The 22846-nt window shown below is 50.4% G+C and overlaps 1 protein-coding gene across 1 annotated transcript in view; it reads right to left on the reverse strand.

Moving 5' to 3' along the window:
- Positions 1 to 22846, reverse strand: part of LOC147124871 (gamma-aminobutyric acid receptor subunit beta-4-like) — a 559637-nt gene that overhangs the window by 167618 nt on the left and 369173 nt on the right. The window contains exon 5 of the mRNA XM_085986885.1: positions 18226 to 18308. Coding sequence (XP_085843011.1) covers positions 18226 to 18308 — 83 coding nt within the window. The remainder of the gene's footprint in view (positions 1 to 18225; positions 18309 to 22846) is intronic.

Raw genomic sequence — 22846 nt, forward strand, 5'->3', positions numbered from 1 at the left:
TATTGATTTTGTTAAACCTCAAAGAAAGGGGGATGTAACGATCAATAACATGTCATTCTATAGTGGACACTAGGTGGAGCCGTAGAGCTGTGTAGAGCTGGATATAGCTGTATGTATAAGACTACACTACCCAGCTGTATATATATTAAGACTACATTACCCATGAGGCACTAGGCTACCCACAAGGCAACAGTCAAGATGGAAGCCTCTACAGATACTGTACCAGTCCACATGTGCTCAATAAATTAACTAGCAAAAGCTAGCAGTGTTCATAATAAGAACGTCTATTTATTAATGAACATAACATAAACAACCCTCGTTACTGTCCCATCAAACATTCCCAGGGCAGGTATGGCATGCATTAGATACAGAGTAATGTTCCCTCTACACTGTCCCATCAAACACTCCCAGGACAGGTACAGCATGGGTTAGTTAAAGAGTAAAGCTCCCTCTACACATTCCCATCAAACAATCCCAGGGCAGGTACAGCATGTGTTAGATACAGATCAAAGCACCCTCTACACTGTCCCATTCGACACTCTCAGGGCATGTTCAGCACAGGTTAGATACAGAGTAAAGTTCCATCTACACTGTTGCATCAAACGCTCCCAGGCCAGATACAAAATGGGTTAGATACAGAGTAAAGGGAACTCTACGTTCTCCCATCAAACTCTCCCAGGGCAGGTACAACACGGGATAGATACAGAGTAAAGCTCCCTTTACACTGTGCCATCCAGTACTCCCAGGGTAGGTACAGCACGGGTTAGATACAAAGTAAACCTCCCTCTACACTGTCCCCATCATACTCTCCCAGGGCAGGTACAGCACGGCTTAGATACAGAACGAACAACCCTCTACACTGTTCCATCAAAAATTCCCAGGGCAGGTGCAGCATGCGTTAGATACAGAGTAATGTTTCCTCTAAACTGTTCCATCAAACACTCCCTGGACAGGTACAGCATGGGTTAGATACAGAGTAAAGCTCCCTGTACACTGTCCCATCAACCACTCCCAGGGAATGTACAGAGGTTCTGTGTTTGGTTCTGTGTGCTGGTCTATGTGTGGTTCTGTGTGTGGTTCTGTGTTTGGTTCTGTGTGCTGGTCTGTGTGTGGTTCTGTGTGTTGTTCTGAGTGTTGGTCTGTTTGTGTGTTTCTGTTTCTGGTTCTGTGTGTTGATCTGTGCCTGTTTCTGTGTGTGGTTCTGTGTGTGGTTCTGTGTCTGTTTCTGTGTGTGGTTCTTTGTGTGTTTCTGTGTGTTTTTCTGTGTGTGGTTCTGTGTGTGGTTCTGTGTGTTGGTCTGTGTGTGGTTCTGTGAGTGTGATTCTGCATGTGGGTCTGTTTGTGTGATTCTGTGTCTGGTTCTGTGTGTTGCTTGTGTGTGTGGTTCTGTGTGTGTGGTTCTGTGTGTGGTTCTGTGTGTGGTTCTGTGTGTTGGTCTATGTGTGTGGTTCTGTGTGTTGGCCTGTGTGCTTTCTGTTTGTGTGCATCTGTGTGTTGGTCTTTGTGTGGTTCTGTCTGTGGCTCTGTGTGTTGCGTTCTGTGTGCGTGTTTCTGTGTATGGTTCTGTGTGTTGATCGGTGTCTGATTCTGTGTGTGTGGTTCTGCATGTGGGTCTGTTTGTGTGATTGTGTGTCTGGTTCTCTGTGTTGGCCTGTGTGTGTGGTTGTGTGTGTGGTTCTGTGTCTGGTTCTGTGTGTGTGTTTCTGTGTGTTGTTCTGTGTGTTGGTCTGTGTGTAATTCTGAGTGTATGTTTTTTTTGTTTGTCTGTGTGTGGTTCTGTATGTGTGGTTCTGTGTGTTGGTCTGTGTGTGTGGGTTTGTGTGTTGTTCTGTGTGTGGTGTTCATAATATGATCGAATTCTTCATTAAGATGGAGAGTGAAGTAGTCGACTCAGAGACTAGGGGCTAGATTTTCAGTATAGGCAGTTTTGGGGCGCTAGCTTTAGCGCCCGCCCGAAGTTAGCGCCCGCCCCAAAGTAGCGCCCCGTTGCCGGGAATTCAGTGGCTTCGCCCTAAGAGGTTGGTGGAGCGCTAAAAGAGGCGTTCCACTACTCTCTTTAGGCGCTAAGCCGGCGGTCCAGAGGGATAGCGCCCAGGCGGGGCGCAGCATGGGTGCGGTCATTTTTGCACTGACAGCAGACCCCGTGGTGCCGACCAGCTCTTAAAGGGGGAGGGACGAATTGGTCTGCTGCCACGCCCTGCACACTGCAGCCTTGCAAAGAGGCCTCAACACTGCTGCTCAGCCCCAGGGAGTCATGGCAACGCCAGAGAAGGCCCGTCAGCGTGCCCTGCGCTTCTCAGAGGGTGATCTGGACATAATGGTCACAGCTCTGGAGGTGAGGCGCAAGATCTTGTTCCCAGAGAGTGGGAGGAATCCAACCCACCACGACTACACCAAAGCCTGGAAGCAGATCGCCCAGAGGGTGACGTTCACCGGCGAGGCCCCCAGGACCCACAAACAATGCCGTAAGAAATACAACGATCTGACCAGGATTGTGAGGGTGAGTAGCCTTTCCAGTCTCCTCCTCATTCTTGCATGTACACCTGACATGATGGGCAAAGGGACCTGAAAGTCCTTTTGGCCAGCCCTCAGCCAGCAGCATTGGGACAGTCATGAGCATCAAATGGCCATTCGGCACTCTACACTTTGGCCAAGCTATTCCACCATGGGAGGCAGTGCACACTACATCAGGGCTTCACTCTGTCCAAGCTATTCCACCATGGGAGGCAGTGCACACTACATCAGGGCTTCACTCTGTCCAAGCTATTCCACCATGGGAGGCAGTGCACACTACATCAGGGCTTCACTCTGTCCAAGCTATTCCACCATGGGAGGCAGTGCACACTACATCAGGGCTTCACTCTGTCCAAGCTATTCCACCATGGGAGGCAGTGCACACTACATCAGGGCTTCACTCTGTCCAAGTTATTCCACCATGGGAGGCAGTGCACACTACATCAGGGCTTCACTCTGTCCAAGCTATTCCACCATGGGAGGCAGTGCACACTACATCAGGGCTTCACTGCGCACTTACAGCCCGTCCTTTCTCTTGCAGGCTAAAGTAGCGTTTAATCGCCAGGCCCGTGCCAGGGGTGGCCGCGCCAAGCTGCAGAAGCTCACTCGGCTGGAGGAGCGCGTGTGTGTGCTCATGGGAGCCCGTGTGATTGTCCCCACAGCGTGCGGTGTATCCGACCCTCCACTGCCCGGCAATGGTAAGGACCTCGCCTTTTGGCCCTCTCGCGTCGCACTGGCCCATCCGAGCTACCTCCTTTGCCACTGTCCCACCAATGCGCTGAATCCCACCAGTCCTAACTCCCTCGCTGACGCCGTCTCCTCACTCTGAAGCTACTCTTGTGCATTCCTGCTTTCAGCTGGTGACGACCAGGACCCTGAGGCTGCCAGTGACAGCACCTCCAACCAGGAGGAGGAGGAGGAGCAAGCCGGACCTTCGGGGGAACAGTCACGTCCCGCAGGAGAGGAGGAAATGCTTGACACCTCCTCACTGGACGAGTGCCTGGAGGAACTGTCGCAGGGCAATGCAGCTTCTGGGACCAGTGGCGTCCAGCCACCCAGCAGCCGTGCGCGTGGCCCGCGGCCTTCCCCCCAAAGGGGGGAAGGATCAGAGGGGAGTGCTGCTGCTCGGCACACTCGCCGTCACCAACGCGGCAAGGGTCCCCTAGTTCGGCCCCCTCCTCCCCAGCGGGAGAGTCGCGACTCCAGTCCGGACACCTTCACTTCGGAGGAGGTGCGGAAGCTCGATCAGATGGCCGACGACTCGGACCGGCGCCACACGGAGCTCATGAGCGTGGTGGGGCGCATGCCTGAGGCCATCGAGTCGCTGGCGACCAGTGTGCGCGAGTTCGGGGCAGCAACTGCCGCGACTGGCCGCATGCTAACTGATGCCGTCAAGACCCTGGCGGATGTGATGCGCGCGCACACCAGGACCACAGGGCCACTCACTGCTGCCACACGCGCTGTCTCAGGCAGGCATCGCCAGGGCAGGCGCCGCGCTGGACCATCCCAGCAAGCCGGCCGTCGGCTGATTGCTGCGGATCCTGCAGTGCGGGCCCGGCCGAGTGCCACCGTGCCACAGCACCAGCCAGCGCATCCCAGACGCCAGCTGGCCCACATTGCGCCATCCGTCGCCGCCATTCCCCCTCTGGGGCGTCAAGGGCAAGCGGCTGCAGCTGATGGTGGCCAGGCTCAGGTGCGCCACTCAGGAGACGGCCCCTCGAGGCCCAAACGCCGTGTAGGCCGCCCCCCAGCGGCATCTGGCGGAAGGGCATCTGAGCCTCAGGCGCCTTCCCCCAGCCTCGCAGCAGCCACTGGGCAGAGCTTGCGAAGGAGCAGCAGGCAGGGCAGGGGAGGCAAAATGCTGGCCAAGGTCTCGCCCTCGCGGGCCACTCAGTAGAGGGTGTGGCCAGCTTTCCTTTAATATGGCGGTGGCCATCTTTATTTTGCCCATGGTTGTGCTTTTGGAGGGCTTTTTTTTTGCGTTAGGCCGACGTTGAGGCCCGGTTTCAATAAAGGTGGAGTGGCTCCTCCCCAGTTTGTGGGAGTGAGTCGTTTGTTGGGCTTTTTGTGGGGCCCGTTTATTGTTTTTGGGGATTCATGTGGGAAGGGCTTTTCATTCTTGTTTAATAAAAAATTATCTTTATTCATGCAGTCTCCATGGTTGTTCTTCTTAGTGTTTGTTGGCTTCGCCGGCTGAGGGCTTGCGGAGCGGCTGCATTCATCTTCCCTCATGGCCCCTGGCCATTCCCTGACAGGGGGCTTAGAAGTACCGTGTAATAAGGTGGCGTCGTGCGGCCCTTGGCCCTGGTCGCTCCCTCCTGGGAACGTACTCCTGCTCCTCCTCCTCCTCCTCCTCCTCATGCTCCTCCTGCTCCTCCTCCTGAGGTGCTGGTCCAACGTCAGGTGGCAGTGCCTGAGTCCTGCGGATAGCCAGGTTGTGTAGCATGCAGCAAACCACCACAAATTGGGAGACCCGGTCCGGCGAATACTGGAGAGCTCCTCCGGAGCGATCAAGGCAGCGGAACCGCTGCTTGAGGACCCCAATAGTTAGCTCGATGATGTTGCGGGTGGTTTGATGGCTCTCGTTGTAGGCCTCTTCAGCAGCGGTCCTGGGCGCGCGGAGCGGGGTCATGAGCCAGGTGCACAAAGGATAGCCTTTGTCCCCGAGTAGCCATCCTCTTGGGGGAGGCTGTGCCTGGAACATGTCATGCACAGTACTCTGCCGCAGGATAAAGGCATCGTGGCTGCTGCCTGGGAAGCTGGCATTGACTGCCATGATGCGCTGCTTGTGGTCACAGACCAGCTGCACATTCAGAGAATGGTAGCCCTTCCTGTTGCGATACTGCTCGCCATGCTCCAGAGGGGCCCGCAAAGCCACATGCGTACAGTCAATGGCGCCCTGCACCAAGGGGAATTCCCCGAGTCTGGAAAATCCCAATGCGCGCTGATGCTGGCTCTCCAGGGCCATGGGGAAGGAGATGAATTGGCTTCTCCTTCTGAACAGTGCTTCGGTCACCTGGCGGATGCAGCGATGCGCGCCGTACTGGGAGATGTTTGCTATGTCCCCAGCAGCGTATTGGAAGGAGCCGGTGGCATAGAAGTTCAATGCCACTGTCACCTTCACTTCCACCGACAGAGACGTCCTGCACCTGAGCTTTGGCCGCAGATCTCGGCGAAGCAGGTGGCAGATCTCTGCAATCACCCCCTTTTGGAATCGGAGCCTTTTAACACATCGCGCGGCACTCATGTTTAGGTAGGAGCGCTGCTGGTGGTATAGCCTGACTGGGTAAGGCCTACGTGGCCGACGCCTGTAGCCCCCTCTGCCTCTAGCCAGGGCTGCCCCTCTCACAATGCGTCTGCGAGCCCTACGGACATGGAGCTGCAGCTCCGCGTTGGCACCCCATGCAACCCCCATCAAATCCTGGCAAACACTCTAATTTCCAAATGGCCACTTGCAGCGCTGTTGCCTGAGTCCAAAAATACCTGGCTCTTGCTGCTTGAAACCAGTTAGCTATCCTCCTTGTTGTGTCTCCAGAAATGCGTTGCACAAGACTGTTTTCTGAAAAAAGGATGGCCTTTATACTGGAGAGGACGTTCCCTTTAATTAGCGCCCCCCGGGGCCCGCGCTGGTTGTGTTGCGTTCCTTTTTCCAAACGCTCCGGCCGCCCGCCGCACAATGGGGCGGTCCGACTGAAGTTTGCAATCGGGGCGGCCAAAGGGCGTTGCACGAGGATGTGACGTCATTTTCTGCGCGCGCATCCGGGCGGGCGCTAAACTTTGCGCTGGCGCTAACGGGCAACTTAATTTGGGGCGGGGCGCAAACTGCGCTGCGCCCGGGCGCTACACGCATAGCGCCCGGAAATCACTTCTCTTAAGGCGCTAACTGCTGGCGCAAGCAACTGAAAATCTAGCCCTAGGGTCCTAAATTTAAATAAAGGAAACTAGGATGATGTGAGGTGCGAGTTGGGTAGGATTGATTGGGGAATGTCACTCAAAGGGTTGACGATGGATAGGCAATGGCAAACATTCAAAGACCGCATGGATGAACTACAGAATTTGTTCATCCCAGTTTGGCATAAAAATAAAACAAAAAAGGTGACTCAACCGTGGCTAACAAGGGAAATTAGGGATTGCATAAGATCCAAGGAGAGGACATATAAATTAGCCAGAAAAAGCAGTAAACCTGAGGATTGGGAGCAGTTTAGGATTCAACAAATGAGGACAAAGGGATTAATTAAGAAAGGGAAAATAGAATATGAGAGTAACCATCCAGGGAACATAAAAACTGACTGTAAAAGCTTTTATAAATATTGTGAAGAGAAAAAGATTGGTGAAGTCAAGCGTAGGTCCCTTGCAGTCAGAATCGGGGGAATTTATAATGGGGAACAAAGAAATGGCAGACCAATAAATACATATTTTGGTTCTGTCTTCACAAAGGAGGACACAAATAAGCTCCCAGAGATGTTGGGGAACATAGGGTCTGATGAAAGGGAGGAACTGAAAGAAATCAGTATTTGTAGGGAAATGGTGTTAGGGAAATTGATGGGATTGAATGCCGATAAATCCCCAGGGCCTGATAATCTACATCCTAGGGTACTTAAGGAAGTGGCCCAAGAAATAGTTGATGCTTTGCTGATCATCTTCCAGCATTCGATGGAATTTGGAACAGTACCCATGGATTGGAGGGTAGCTAATGTTACCCCACTATTCAAAAAAGGTGGTAGAGAGAAAACGGGGAATTACAGACCGGTAAGCCTGACATCGGCAGTGGGGAAAATGCTAGAGTCCATTATAAAAGATGTAATAGTGGAGCACTTGGAAAACAGTGACAGGATCGGACAAAGTCAACATGGATTTACAAAAGGTAAGTCATGCTTGACTAATCTACTGGAATTTTTTGAGGATGTAACTGGTAAAATAGATAAGGGAGAACCAGTGGATGTGGTGTATTTGGACTTTCAGAAGGCTTTTGATAAGGTCCCGCATAAGAGATTAGCGTGTAAAGTTAAGGCACATGGGATTGTGGGCAAGGTATTGACTTGGATAGAGAACTGGTTGGCAGACAGAAAGCAAAGTGTTGGAATAAATGGTTATTTTTCCGAGTGGCAAGCAGTGACTAGTGGGGTACTGCAGGGATCGGTCCTTGGGCCCCAGCTATTTACAATATATAGTAATAATGATCTAGACAAGGGAACTAGATGTAATATCTCCAAATTTGCAGATGACACAAAGCTGGGTGGGCGTGTGCTGTGAGGAGGTTGCCGAGAATCTCCTGGATGATTTGGACAGGTTGGGTGATTGGGCAAAAGCATGGCAGGTGCAATATAACATGGACAAATGCGAGGTTATCCACTTTGGTGGCAAAAACAGGAAGGCAGATTATTATCTGAATGGCAATAGATTGGGAGAAGGGGAAGTACAACGAGACCTGGGTGTCCTTGTGCACCAGTCACTGAAGGTAAGCATGCAGGTGCAGCAGGCGGTTAAGAAGGCAAATGGCATGTTGGCCTTCATAGCGAGAGGGTTTGAGTACAGGAACAAGGATGTCTTGCTACAGTTGTACAGGGTCTTGGTCAGACCACATCTTGAGTATTGTGTGCAGTTTTGGTCGCCTTATCTGAGGAAGGATGTTCTTGCCATGGAAGGAGTTCAGCGAAGATTCACCAGGCTGATACCTGGGATGGCAGGAATGATGTATGAGGAGAGATTGGGTTGATTGGGCTTGTACTCGCTGGAGTTTAGAAAAATGAGAGGGGATTTCATTGAAACTTATAAAATTCTGACAGGACTGGACAGAGTAGATGCAGGAAGGATGCTCCCGATGGTCAGGGAGTCCAGAACCAGGGGTCACAGTCTAAGGATAAGGGGTAGGCCATTTAGGACAGAAATGAGGAGGAATTTCTTCACCCAGAGAGTGGTGAACCTGTGAAATTCTCTACCACAGAAGGCAGTAGAGGCCAATATATTAAATATATTCAAGAAGGAGTTGGATATATTTCTTAAGGCTAAAGGGATCAAGGGGTATGGGAAGAAAGCAGGGACCGGGTACTGAATTTGGATGATCAGCCATGATCGCATTGAATGGCAGAGTAGGCTCGAGGGGCCGAATGGCCTACTCCTGCTCCTATCTTCTATGTTTCTATGTTCTGTGTTTCTGTTTCTGTATGTGGTTCTGTGTGTTGATCTGTGTCTCATTCTGTGTGTGTGGTTCTGCATGTGGGTCTGTTTGTGTGATTCTGTGTCTGGTTCTGTGTGTTGGTCTGTGTGTGTGGTTCTGTGTGTATGGTTCTGTGTGTGGTTCTGTGTGTGGTTCTGCGTATTGTTCTGCATGTGGTTCTGCATGTGGTTCTGCGTGTGGTTCTGTGTGTTGGTCAGTGTGTGGTTCTGTACGTTGTTCTGTGTGCCTGGTTCTGTGTGTGGTTCTGTGTGTGGTTCTGTGTGTGTGGCTCTGTTTATGTTTCTCTGTGTGTGGGATTGTGTGTGTTGCTCTGTATGTTGCTCTGTGTGTGGTTTTGTGTGTGGTTCTCTGTGTGTTGTGCTGTGTGTGGTTCTGTGTGTTGGTCTGTGTGTGCATCTGTGTGCGGGTCTGTGTGTGGTTCTGTGTGTTGGTTTGTGTGTGGTTCTGTAGTGGTTCTGAATGTTGGTCTGTGTGTGGTTCTGTGTATGGTTCTGTGTGTTGTTCTGTTTTTAGGTCTGTGTGCTGTTTGTTTTGGTCTGTGTTTTGGTCTGTGTGTGTTTCTGTGAGTGGTTCTGTGTGTGGTGCTGTGTGTGTGGGTCCGTGTGTGGTTTTGTTTGTTGGTCTATGTTTGGTTCTGTGTGTTTGTGTGTGGTTTTGTGTGTTTATCTGTGTGTGGTTTTGTGTGTGGTTCTGTGTGTGGTTTTGTGTGTGGTTCTGTGTCTGTTTCTGTGTGTTGTTCTGTGTGTTGTTCTGTGTGTGTTGTTCTTTGTGTGGTTCTGTGTGTGGTTCAGCATGTTGTTCTGCATGTTTCTGCATGTGGTTCTGTGTGCTGGTCTGTGTGTGGTTGTGTGTGTGGTAATTTGTATCGTTCTGTGTGTTGTTCTGTGTGTGGGTGTGTGTGTGGTTTTGTGTGTTTATCTGTGTGTGGTTTTGTGTGTGGTTCTGTGTGTGTTTCTATGTGTTGTTCTGTGTGTTGTTCTGTGTGTAGTTCTGAGTGTTGGTCTGTTTGTGTGTTTCTGTGTGTGGTTCTGTGTGTTGTTCTGTGTGTGTGGGTGTGTGTGTGGGTCTGTGTGTGGGTCTGTGTGTTGTTCTGTGTGTGTGGGTGTGTGTGTGGGTGTGTGTGTGGGTCTGTGTGTGGGTCTGTGTGTGGTTCTGTCTGTGGCTCTGTGTGTGGTTCTGTGTGTGGTTCTGTGTGTTGGTCTGTGTGTTGTTCTGTGTGTGTGGGTGTGTGTGTGGGTCTGTGTGTGGGTCTTTGTGTGGTTCTGTCTGTGGCTCTGTGTGTGGTTCTGTGTGTTGGTCTATGTGTGGTTGTGTGTGTGGTTGTGTGTGTGTGGGTGTGTGTGTGGTTCTGTGTGTTGATCTGTGTCTGATTCTGTGTGTGTGGTTCTGCGTGTCTGTCTGTTTGTGTGATTCTGTGTGTAGTTGTGAGTGTTGGTCTGTTTGTGTGTTTCTGTATGTGGTTCTGTGTGTGTTGTTCTTTGTGTGGTTCTGTGTTTGGTTCAGCATGTTGTTCTGCGTGTGATTCTGCGTGTGGTTCTGTGTGCTGGTCTGTGTGTGGTTCTGTGTGTTGGTCTGTGTGTGGTTCTGTGTGCTGGTCTGTGTGTGGGTCTGTGTGTGTTTCTGTGTGTTGGTCTGTGTGTGGTTCTGTGTGTTGTTCTGTGTGTGGTTCTGTGTGTTGGTCTGTGTGTGGGTCTGTGTGTGTTTCTGTGTGTTTCTGCGTGTGGTTCTGTGTGCTGGTCTGTGTGTGTAAGGGTTGGGGCTTCTTTAAACTGGTTTAAAGTAATTTTCCTGGTCTTGCAGCCTTTGCATGCAGTCAGACCAATTCCAATAAAACCAATTTTAAAACAGCGGTTCCGAATTGCTACCCCACCTTCCAGTTCTGACCGCAAGGCTTATAATTATTGATATTAAAACAGAAACGTAGTTTGGATGAGAGAAAAAAATAAAGTTTTATTAACTAAATAAACTACAATCAAAAGAATAAACTATACCACACGAACACAGTAATTACAGTAAAACTATATAACGGGTTTGCAGATGGTGAAAACGAGGGATACAATGGCTACAATGTTATTTAAACAATCTTAGCAATTCCCTTAAATCACCACCCCAAACTCCTGCTAGGTTGCCTTGTTGAGGAGTCAGAACACTCTGCTCACCTTTGGTCCAGCGAAGTAAGAGAGAGAGATAGCTTCTCAGCCGCTATCTTTATACCTGGTGAGGCCCCTGCCGTTCTGCCTTGCAAGGGCTGTGTGCAAAATTCCCCACCCAAAGGGTCCAATACACAAGAGAAAGCTATGATTGGCTACCTCAGAGTGGTTAGACTGGGTTAATGTGTCTTCTGGAGCTCCCTGGGCTGAAACAAAAGAATGCAACAGCCCTATTGTCCAGTGCTGGGTGATTTAACACCCAATCTATTGTTAAACATTTCCCATTCAAGGTACAAAAGTCTCTTCTGCAGTTTAGATGTATCCACTCAATATACAAACAAATGCTAATAGCATTCAATTGCTTTGTAAACAAAGCATTGCCCTTTGTCTTCGGCCATGTGGTGACAGCCAATTTTATCCCTGGAAATTTAAAAGCACAACGCCCAGGGATTCTTTAATCAAATAAACTGATCTTCAGAACTGTAAATTATTGCGAATTCTTACAGTCCGCCCTTGGATACTTCCAGCTTGTTTGTAGTATCCTCTTGAAGAAATGAGCAATAATTTCTGACCCCTCACAAACAACCATCCCCTGTATTTACCTAATAGCTATCTGCCACTGATCCCCGTCCCATCTATTCCCCTTAAATTCAAGAAAAAAAAACCCATGGTACGGTAGGCATCTTACAGATACTTCAGTTTTCAATAAGGGGTCTCATACCCCTACACGCTTGTAAAATTATACAAGGTAAACCAAATTTACAATCACCTTTTACATCATAACTTATTACAAAATGTTGCAATCTTAGTTACACAATGTACTCAAAAATGATCCCAAGCACGGAGAGGGTCCTACGCCTCTGCTCAACTTGGAGTTGTCACAAACTGGTCCCAAGCACGGAGAGGATCCGACGCCTTTGCTCAACTTGGGGCTGCAACACAAAATACAAAAAATCATTAAACAACATGCTTAAATGAACCCCGATCACGTGCCGATGATGGGTCGTGAAATTCGAGTGGGTATTGCTCCTCCCACTCGGGCAGTAAAAGTACCTTCCACCCCCCTTTGATCATCTTAAACTTTAAAACAGGCAGAATGGATTTACAGACCAGCCTGCTCCGTCAGCCCCGAGCCGTTCCCTTGTCCTTTTGTGGAGGCGGGGCACCCCTCATGTTTAAAATTACCTTGGCACAGACCGAGACCGGGGAGTATGGGATCTCATGACTCCCAGTCCCTCCCCCTCCCGTCTTCCCTCGACTGGCTGCAGAAAATGATGGGTGCCTGTGTGGTGGCTCTCCCTGGCCCCACACTGATCCGGCCACCCACTCATCCTTCCCAGCCACACTTATCCTCTTTGCCCGTGGGCCCCCGGGTGAGTTCCTCCCTCCCCCGACCGCACCCACGTGACTCTTGGGTCTCCCCCTCCTCTATGCAATCATTCCCGGGCCATCACCACCCACCCCCGGGGAACGCGTCCCTATCACAAGTCGCCCGCACTTCCCCATCGTGACTCCTCAACAGCGAGGTCTCCCGCACGTGAACTTCAGTCAGGATAGTGCTGGGTTGGGGGCCGTGCCCCACCCAGCTGGGGCCATCTCCTCCCCGTAGGAGGAGTAGGCAAGTTCCTCCGGACCCTGTCCGGTTTTTCCCGAAGATCGCTGTGGGGTCTCCTGGATTCGTCCAGTGGCGAGGTGATCCCCAACATTCTGTCTCCATATCTTCATTCAGTGTCCAGCTCGGGCTGGGCGAACATGGCTGCTTCATTTTCCAATCTCCTGTAAAAACTTAAAAGGACACGCAGCCAGGTCTCACGGACCTGCTGCCTTAGGTGGAGACATGGTCGGGTCCCTCGACCTCGGACCAAAATACAAACGTTCGGCACACATGTAAACTTAAACTCTTCAAACTACCAGTTAAATCAACAAAACTTAAAATACACCTTAAAGCAAGCTATATACACACACATAGGTATAATTCAAATGCCGCCCGTCTCCGGACGGCCAGGCTAATCTCTGGCACTGTCGCAGATTGCTGCTGGCTGCAGCGAAGCTGGACTGCCTCCTGTCTCTGGTCCCTCGCAGCTTATGGCTGTTGAGTGGGGGCCTCTGTTCCCTGGCTTCTCCCTGGCTTGGGAGACCGCCCTACTCCACTGTAAAGTGGGTGACCATGCTTTCTTAGGCTGGGGCACCCGCTGAGACCTTCTGAGGGGTGTCTCTCTGGGGGAAACTTTGGCTGGTGGACCCTGAGCTTGGGTCACAGCCTCAGCTGGCTGGGAACCTGCTCCCCCATGTCCAAATAGCCCGCACTGTATAATATACCTGGCAGCCTGCCAGTGAAAATCTCTCTCTGGGTTTGTCTGCTCTTCCCTGCCCACTCCTGTGCTGGGGGCAGGTATTCCCTCGCCACCCACTGCTGGTGGCTGCAAATCCTCCTCTCCAGGTCCATAACCTGGTGCCAGCTCCCCCTCTGTGTCCCCTGTAAGAGGGATTGCTATCCCTGCCTCCCCAGGGTCCCACATCATGGGGGGGACCACTGTAGAAGCTGGCTGAGAAGCTGGTCCCTTTAAACAGGTCCCAGTGCCTGTCTTTACATGCGGTGAACTTGAACTTGCATGGACAGCAAACTCATGTTCCCTCACCCAGGTGGCTTTAACTGGGGAATTTTGGACCTGCCTTTTTTCTGGGGCCAAAACTATCCCCTGTGTGCATCCCTTGTCCCAGATTTCTGCTACTGGACCTGCTCTACAGGGGTCCCAGAACTCTCCTTCCCTGTTCCCTGGCTTAAACAGCTTACTCTGAACATGAATGGCTCCTCCCCCCACACAAGCCACAGTGCTTGCCTGTGAACTCGAACTTGCTGTGGGCTGAGGATTCCTATTCTCAGGCTCACTCCTCACAGGTGGATCGTACCTCCGTTGTTGGAGGGGGTACACTGATCCTGGTCCCTTCCTGCCTAGCGGGACCTGCTGGTGTTCTCCTACCACCCCATTTTCCACCCCTCCTCGCTGCCAGAGCTCCTCAAGACTCGGAGCTGTGGGCTGCGGTCTAGGGGTCTCTAATTCCCTAGCCAGCCTTTCCCCGGGTGTTGCCTGTGGGATGGTTTCACTTGGGCTGCCAGTAAAGTCCGGCTGACCTGCCTTCGGGCTGATCATGCAAATCATTCCCTTTGATGCCTTTAAAGCCATGTTAAGGCTTTCTATCTCTGCCCTACAGGGGCCATGATCTGCTTCACCAAACCTAGCATTCTCTTCCCGCAGTCTCATCTCATTTTCCCTGGCCTCAGTGATTTGGCACTTTCGGAATTCTATCTCGTTTCTCGCATGGCTCTCTCCCTCGCTAGCTTCTTGGGTGAGGTGTGCATTCTCCTCTTGTAGCCTCATCTCTCTGTCCCTTGCCTCTGTGACTTCCTGCACAAGGTGCTCTATAAATGAATGGCATTTCGTGACCTCTAGTGTGAGGCGTGCATTCTCTTCCCATACCCTCATACCACTAGCTCTGGCCTCATACACCTCTCTGAGGCGTTCTACCTCCGCCTGGCATTTTTCAAGCTGGGACTCCCGATTCTTGGCCTCTTTACACTCCTCCTGCTCTCCCATCTCACCCTTCCTAGCCCAGCCACCTATACCCAAATAGGTCAGCTTACACACTGCCACTACCTTCCGCAGGGCTGCCCACAGACTGAAAGCAAGAAAGACAATAACTGATGCTTTCTCCAGATCCAGACCACATATCATATCAAAAACGGCCTGCAGTCCTGCCCGCGGTCGCCATTGTAAGGGTTGGGGCTTCTTTAAACTGGTTTAAAGTAATTTTCCTGGTCTTGCAGCCTTTGCCTGCACTCAGACCAATTCCAATAAAACCAATTTTAAAACAGCGGTTCCGAATCTCTACCCCACCTTCCAGTTCTGACTGCAGGGCTTATAATTATTGATATTAAAACAGACACGTAGTTTGGATGAGAGAAAAAAATCAAGTTTTATTAACTAAATAAACTACAATCAAAAGAATAAACTATACCACATGAACACAGTAATTACAGTAAAACTATATAACGGGGTAGCAGACGGCGAAAACGAGGGATACAGTGGCTACAATGTTATTTAAACAATCTTAGCAATTCCCTTAAATCACCACCCCAAACTCCTGCTAGGTTGCCTTGTTGAGGAGTCAGAACACCCTGCTCACCTTTGGTCCAGCGAAGTAAGAGAGAGAGATAGCTTCTCAGCCGCTATCTTTATACCTGGTGAGATCCTGCCGTTCTGCCTTGCAAAAGCTGTGTGCAAAATTCCCCACCCAAAGGGTCCAATACACAAGAGAAAGCTGTGATTGGCTAACTCAAAGTGGTTAGACTGGGTTAATGTGTCTTCCGGAACTTCCTGGGCTGAAACAAAAGAATGCAACAGCCCTATTGTCCAGTGCTGGGTGATTTAAAACCCATTCAAATGTTAAACGTTTCCCATTCAAGGTACAAAAGTCTCTTCTGCAGTTTAGATGTATCCACTCGATATACAAACAAATGCTAATAGCATTCAATTGCTTTGTAAACAAAGCATTGTCCTTTGTCTTCGGCCATGTGGTGACAGCCAATTTTATCCCTGGAAATTTAAAAGCACAACGCCCAGGGATTCTTTAATCAAAAAAATTGATCTTCAGAACTGTAAATTATTGCAAATTCTTACATGTGTGGTTCTGTGTGTTGGTCTGTGTGTGGTTCTGTGTGTTGGTCTGTGTGTGGGTCTGTGTCTGTTTCTGTGTGTTGGTCTGTGTGTGTGGTTCTGTGTGTGTTGTTCTTTGTGTGGTTCTGTGTGTGGTTCAGCATGTTGTTCTGCGTGTTTCTGCGTGTGGTTCTGTGTGTTGGTCTGTGCATCTGGTTCTGTGTCTGGTTCTGTGTGTGTGGCTCTGTTTGTGTTTCTGTGTGTATGGGATTGTGTGTGTGGTTCTGTTTGTGGCTCTGTGTGTGTTTCTGTGTGTGGTTCTGTGTGTGTTTCTGTGTGTGTTTCTGTGTGTGTTTCTGTGTGTGGTTCTGTGTGTTGGTCTGTGTGTAGTTCTGAGTGTTGGTTTGTATGTTTTTCTCTGAGTGGTTCTGTGTCTGTGGTTCTGTGTGTTGGTCTGTGTGTGGTTCTGTCTGTGGCTCTGTGCGTGGTTCTGTATGTGGTTATGTGTGTGGTTATGTGTGTGGTTCTGTGTGTGGTTTTGTGTGTTGTACTGTGTGTTGGTCTGTGTGTAGTTCTGAGTGTTGGTCTGTTTGTGTGTTTGTGTGTGTGGTTCTGTGTGTTGATCTGTGTCTGATTCTGTGTGTATGGTTCTGCGTGTGGGTCTGTTTGTGCGATTCTGTGTCTGGTTCTGTGTGTTGGTCTGTGTGTGTGGTTCTGTGTGTGTTGTTCTTTGTGTGGTTCTGTGTGTGGTTCAGCATGTTGTTCTGTGTGTGTGTGTGTGTGGGTGTGTGTGTGGGTCTGTGTGTGGTTCTGTGTGTGGTTCTGTGTGAGGTTCTGTGTGTTGGTATGTGTGTGTGAATCTGTCTGTGGTTCTGTCTGTGGTTCTGTGTGTGTTTCTGTGTATGTTTCTGCTTGTGGCTCTGTGTGTTGGTCTGTGTGTGTGGATCTGTCTGTGGTTCTGTGTGTTGTTCTGCATGTTGTTCTGTGTGTGGTTCTGTGTGTTGGTCTGTGTGTGGTTCTGTGTGTGGTTCTGTGTGTTGTTCTGTGTGTGTGGGTGTGTGTGTGGGTCTGTGTGTGGTCCTGTCTGTGGCTCTGTGTGTGGTTCTGTGTGTGGTTCTGTGTGTTGGTCTGTGTCTGGTTCTGTGGCTCTGTTTGTGTTTCTGTGTGTGGTTGTGTGTTTTGGTCTGTGTGTAGTTCTGAGTGTTGGTTTGTATGTTTTTCTCTGAGTGGTTCTGTGTCTGTGGTTCTGTGTGTGGTTCTATTTGTGGCTCTGTGTGCGGGGCTGTGTGTATGGTTCTGTGTGTGTTTCTGTGTGTTGTTCTGTGTGTTGGCCTGTGTGTAGTTCTGAGTGTTGGTCTGTTTGTGTGTTTCTGTGTGTGGTTCTGTGTGTTGATCTGTGTCTGATTCTGTGTGTGTGGTTCTGCGTGTGGGTCTGTTTGTGTGATTCAGTGTCTGGTTCTGTGTGTTGGTCTGTGTGTGTGGTTCTGTGTGTGTTGTTCTTTGTGTGGTTCTGTGTGTGGTTCAGCATGTTGTTCTGCGTGTGTTTCTGTGTGTGGTTCTGTGTGCTGGTCTGTGTGTGGTTCTGTGTGTTGGTCTGTGTGTGGTTCTGTGTGTGGTTCTGTGTGTTGGTCTGTGTATTGGTCTGTTTGTGGTTCTGTGTGTTGGTCTGTGTGTGGTTTTGTGTGTTTATCTGTGTGTGTTTCTGTGTGTTGGTCTGTGTGTGGTTCTGTGTGTTGGTCTGTGTGTGGTTTTGTGTGTGTTTCTGCATGTGTTGTTCTGTGTGTTGATCTGTGTCTGATTCTGTGTGTGTGGTTCTGCGTGTGGGTCTGTTTGTGTGATTCAGTGTCTGGTTCTGTGTGTTGTTCTGTGTGTGTGGTTCTGTGTGTGTTGTTCTTTGTGTGGTTCTGTGTGTGGTTCAGCATGTTGTTCTGCGTGTGGTTCTGTGTGCTGGTCTGTGTGTGGTTCTGTGTGTTGGTCTGTGTGTGGTTCTGTGTGTGGTTCTGTGTGTTGGTCTGTGTATTAGTCTGTTTGTGGTTCTGTGTGTTGGTCTGTGTGTGGTTTTGTGTGTTTATCTGTGTGTGTTTCTGTGTGTTGGTCTGTGTGTGGTTCTGTGTGTTGTTCTTCGTGTGGTTCTGTGTGTTGGTCTGTGTGTGGTTTTGTGTGTGTTTCTGTGTGTGTTGTTCTGTGTGTTGGTCTGTGTGTGGTTCTGTGTGTTGTTCTTTGTGTGGTTCTGTGTGTTGGTCTGTGTGTGGTTTTGTGTGTGTTTCTGTGTGTGTTGTTCTGTGTGTGGTTTTGTGTGTGGTTCTGTGTGTTGTTCTGTGTGTGGTTCTGTGTGTTGGTCTGTGGTTCAGTGTGTGGTTCTGTGTGTAAATCTGTGTATGTGGTTCTGTGTGTGTGGCTCAGTGTGTGGTTCTGTGTGTGTGCATCTCTGTGTGTGGTTCTGCGTGTGTTGTTCTGTGTGTGTGGTTCTGTGTGTGTGGTCTGTGTGTGGGTCTGTGTGTTGATTTGTGTGTGTTGGTCAGTGTGTGTTGGTCTGTGTGTGTGAGCAGTTGGTGAAGACACCCTGTTGATGGGTTGCCTTTGACCAGGACGTAATAGGAAGGAAGGAACGGTTGGGTTCAGCGTGTCTCAGAGCGGCAACGCTTGCGAAAGCTCGGCTCAGTGTGAGTGCATTAAATGTGGCTGCTGAATGATGTTGGTAATTCTGTGAATGACTCATCATACATACAACTCTCTATTTCCAGCGTACAGTTCTGCTGATCCAGGGGATATCTCCTCAGGCCCATCATACAAGCAGCTGTGGTGGTGATCCTGGAAAACAAGTAGACCATAAACCACGGTTACTATGGGCACTCCTCAGAGGTACGGAATTGCATTCAGTGTTTACAGTTCAATCTATCAAGAGTCAATCACGCTAATTATTGGGAACCCCAACCCTCTGATCTACAGACACCAACACTCAGCCTTTCCCTGTGTCACCACCCTCACAGCCCACGTCTCGTTCAAACAACAGCCACTTCAATCATTAAACCTTTGCGGAAGGATCTCCACTGATGCCCCTGAGGCAAGGCACTGCCAGTGTGCTACTGAGCCAGTGAAACTAGGACATTCTCCATTAGATGTGGTCTGTGTAGTGTTAGATGATCTATAGAGGCCTCACCAACCTGGACTCGGGATCAGATAAAACAAAGGTCCCAGTCCCTCATCATGATTCCGTGACCCTGGCCCCGGCACATCAGACCCTTCACAATGAAAGAGAAAATCTTGCATTTCTATAGCACCTACCACAACCTCAGGATGTCCTAAAGCACTTTACTGTAAAGGAAATACTTTTGAAGTGTAGTTACTGTTGTAATGCGGGAAATGGAGCAGCCAATTTGCACACAGCAAGCTCCCGCAACAGTGTGATAATGACTAGATAATCTGTATTAATGATGTTGGTTGAGGGATAAATATTGTCAAGGACACCAGGGAGAACTCCCATGTTCTTCATCAACATAGATTCAAGGTAAGGGGCAGGAGGTTTAGAGGGGATTTGAGGAATAACTTTTTCACCCAAAGGGTGGTTGGAGTCTGGAACTCACTGCCTGAAAGGGTGGTAGAGGCAGGAACCCTCACAACATTCAAGAAGCATTTGGATGAGCACTTGAAATGCCATAGCATACAAGGCTATGGACCAAATGCTGGAAAATGGGATTAGATTAGACAGATAGCAAAATACTGCGGATGTTGGAAATCCGAAATAACAACAGAAAATGCTGGAAAAACTCAGCAGGTCAGGCAACATCCGTGGAGAGAAATTTGAGTTGACGTTTTGGGTCGAACCCTTCTTCAAAACTGGAAAGAAAAGAAGGTCGATCGGAGGCAGGGCTGCGATCGGACAAAAGAATAAAAGAAACAAAAGAAGTAAAAGAGACAATAAAAGGTATTCGAAGCTAGACGAGATGGTAATAGGCTGAGATTAGGTGTGAAGTGTACTGGCAGGGCAAGAGATATCTGCCAGGTGTGAGAGAGAAACAAAAGGAAAGTGGTTCCAGATTCCAAACCCCCTCCCTTTCCTGGCAGCTATCTCTTGCCCTGCCAGTACACTTTACATCTAATCTCAGCCTATTACCATCTCGTCTAGCTTCGAATACCTTTTATTGTCTCTTTTACTTCTTTTGTTTCTTTTATTCTTTTGTCCGATCGCAGCCCTGCCTCCCATCTATCTTCTTTTCTTTCCAGTTTTGAAGAAGGGTTCGACCCAAAACGTCAACTCAAATTTCTCTCCACGGATGTTGCCTGACTTGCTGAGTTTTTCCAGCATTTTCTGTTGTTATTAGATTAGACAGGGCCTGATGGCTGGCGTGGACGCGATGGGCCGAAGGACCTCTTTCTGTGCTGTACAACTCTATGGGCTAGAAATTTGGTATCGCCCCGTTTGGGGCGCTAGTCCTGGCGAAGCGCAAAGTTTAGCGCCAGGCGCAATTTAGTGCCACCTAGCACGATATTGGGTTGCAGCGCCCATGAAGGTGATTGCGGCGTTAAATCAGGCGCTGCACGAGACTCCTAAGGCGCTAACCCGGCGGCGCAACCCAATTTCGCGGCGGTGGGGTGCAGCGCAGGTGCTGTCAATAATCACTTTCCCTGAGACACGCTGGCGCCAGCCAGCTCTTAAAGGGGCAGGTCAATTGGCATCACCAGACACACTCACTGCCTTGTAGGCCTTCAAAGCGGTGGGAGCCTACCTGTGGCGCACCAGCCTAGCAAGACATGGAAAGGGTGAGGCAGAGGGTGGAACGCCTCACTGATGGGGTATTGGATGCTTTGGTTGGCGCAGTGGAATCAAGGCCAAGGAAGATGGTCGGAATGTGATTTATGTTTTGGACAGTCTCCCGGGTGTGAGAGTCAATTATGTGTCAGTGTATTAGTTTTGCTTTCTGTTGCCATAGCTTTCTCATGTTTGAAGGGACCACATTTTGTGTAATGAAACACTTTCTTCATTTACAACGGCCATGTCTGCTATACAATGGCCATGTCTGCTGTTTACATGCATCGTGCCCTTCACAGGCTTGGGGGTATCAGACCGGTTCCATTCCTGTTCTTGGAATGGCAGCAAGCATTCCGTGAGAGGGGCCTAGAAGCTACTTCTGATCAGCCTCTGACGCGCAGCCTGGGAAGAGCCGCTCGCGTAGAAGTTCAGGCCAGCAGGCATCTTCTCAGCCACCGACAGAGATGTCCTGCACCTTATCTGAGGCTGCAGATCTGGCTGAAACAGCTGGCACAGCTCAGTCACCACCTCCTTTCTAAATTGCAGCCTTCTGACACACTGCTCCTCCGACATGTTCATGTAGGAAAACTGCTGTTGGAAAACCCTGCCAGCGTAAGGTCTGCTGTGGCGACGTCTGTTGGCCCTCCTCCATCTGGTCATGCCCGCCCCCCTCTCCCAGCGTCTCAGTGCCCTTTCCAGATGATTCAGCAGCAGGACGTTCCCCTCCAATGCAGCCCCCATAATAAGTGCGCACAGGAAGTTTACCCATTGTTAAGGCTCACCAACAGCAAGGTGATGGTCAGAAGGCTGAAGTTCGTCTGCCTGCGCTGGCTCAGTGGTCAAATGGCTCTCAGTGTGCAGCTCAGCAACTTTTTGTAGCTCTCGAGGAAGTTGTGCTCCAAAAATGGCAGCCGCTTTTAAACCACACCAGTCCCCTTTAAATAACGCTCCACCAGCCCGAGAGTGACTTGGTAAGGTTCCAGGTAAGCTGTCACTATTAGCGCCAGGCGCTACGGAGGGGGGCGCCACTGAATTTCCGGTCCGGGGCACCCAAAAGGCGTTGAACACTCAAATGACGTCATAATCTGCCTGCGCCCGCCGGCGCTAAATGCATGCTCAATATGGGGCGAGGCGCTATGTGCCCTGCGCCCGCCCGGAAATTGGCTAGCGCCCTACTTTTCGACCTCTTTAGGCGCTAATTGGTGGCGCTACCAACCGAATTTCTAGCCCTATGACTCTATGGCCTAGAAATTCAGTATAGCCACTTTTGGGGCGGTAAAGTCGGGCGGCCGCTAAAGTTTGCGCCCGGCGCAAAGTCGCGCCACCTTCGCCGATATTCAGTCGCATCGCCCCAAGAGGTTGCTGCTGCGCTAAAACAGGCGATGCATGACTATCTTTAGGCGCTAAGCCGGCGGTGCTGAGCGATACCCCCGAGGCCGGGCGCAGCGCAGGTGCGGCGAGTTGTTGATTGACGGCAGACACTCTGGCGCCGGTCAGCTCTTAAAGGGGGAGGGTGGATTTGTTTGCCTGCCACGCCCTGCACACTGCAGCCCTCAACCTAGGCCTGACCACTTCAGCTTCATCTGCACAACGCCCAGGGCTATGGAGAAGGCCAGGGAGAGAGCGCAGCGCTTCAGCGACGGTGACCTGAGGCTGCTGGTTGGCGGAGTGGAGCGCAGGCGCCATGTTCTGTTCCCAGAAGGTGGCAAGAGGCCGCTGCCCAGCGCCTACCGGAAAGACTGGAGGGAGGTCTCAAACAGGGTGTCTTCCAACAGCGTGGTTGCCAGGACTCCTGTGCAATGCCGGACGAAGTTCAACGACCTCACTCGGGTTGTCAGGGTGAGTACCCTTTCCAGTGTCCTCCTCATCCCTGCATGTGCACCTCACTTTATGGGCAAAGGGACCTGAAAGCCCTAATGGCCAGCCCTCATCCAGCAGCTATGGGACTGTCATGAAAATCACTTGCACATTCAGCACTTTACACACTGTACAAGCTATTCGACCATGGGAGGCAGTGCAGACAAGATCAGGGGCTAGATTTTCAGTATAGACAGTTTTGGGGCGCTAAGCTTAGCGTCCGCCCGAAGTTATCGCCCGCCCCAAAGTAGCGCCCCGTTGCCGGAAATTCAGTGGCTTCGCTCTAAGAGGTTGGTGGAGCGCTAAAAGAGGCGTTCCACTAGTATCTTTAGGCGCTAAGCCGGCGGTGGAGAGCGCAACACCCGAGCTCGGGCGCAGCGCACGGCAGACACTCTGGTGCCAGTGAGCTCTTAAAGGGGAAGGGTGCATGTATTTTTTTCAAATGCAAAGTCTGGGGAGAAACGAGGAGGAGGAGGAGGAGGAGGAGGAGGAGGAGGAGGAGGAGGAGGAGGAGGAGGAGGAGGAGGAGGAGGAGGAGGAGGAGGAGGAGGAGATTGGTGCCCGGAAACATAATTAGACCGTTCAGAACAACACACACAGCTTACGTCCACAGAACACATGCAGAGTGCCTTTTGTACGAGTGCCCTTTAATTTGCGCTCCCCAGGGTGTGTTGCGTTCCATTTTACAAACGCTCTGGACGCCAGGCGCACAATGGGGCGGTCCGACTGAAGTTTGGATTCG

The sequence above is a fragment of the Somniosus microcephalus genome, chromosome 1 (assembly GCF_052327205.1).
Source record: "Somniosus microcephalus isolate GS21.2 chromosome 1, FLI_Smic_1.0, whole genome shotgun sequence".
Classification (NCBI taxonomy): Eukaryota; Metazoa; Chordata; class Chondrichthyes; order Squaliformes; family Somniosidae; genus Somniosus; species Somniosus microcephalus.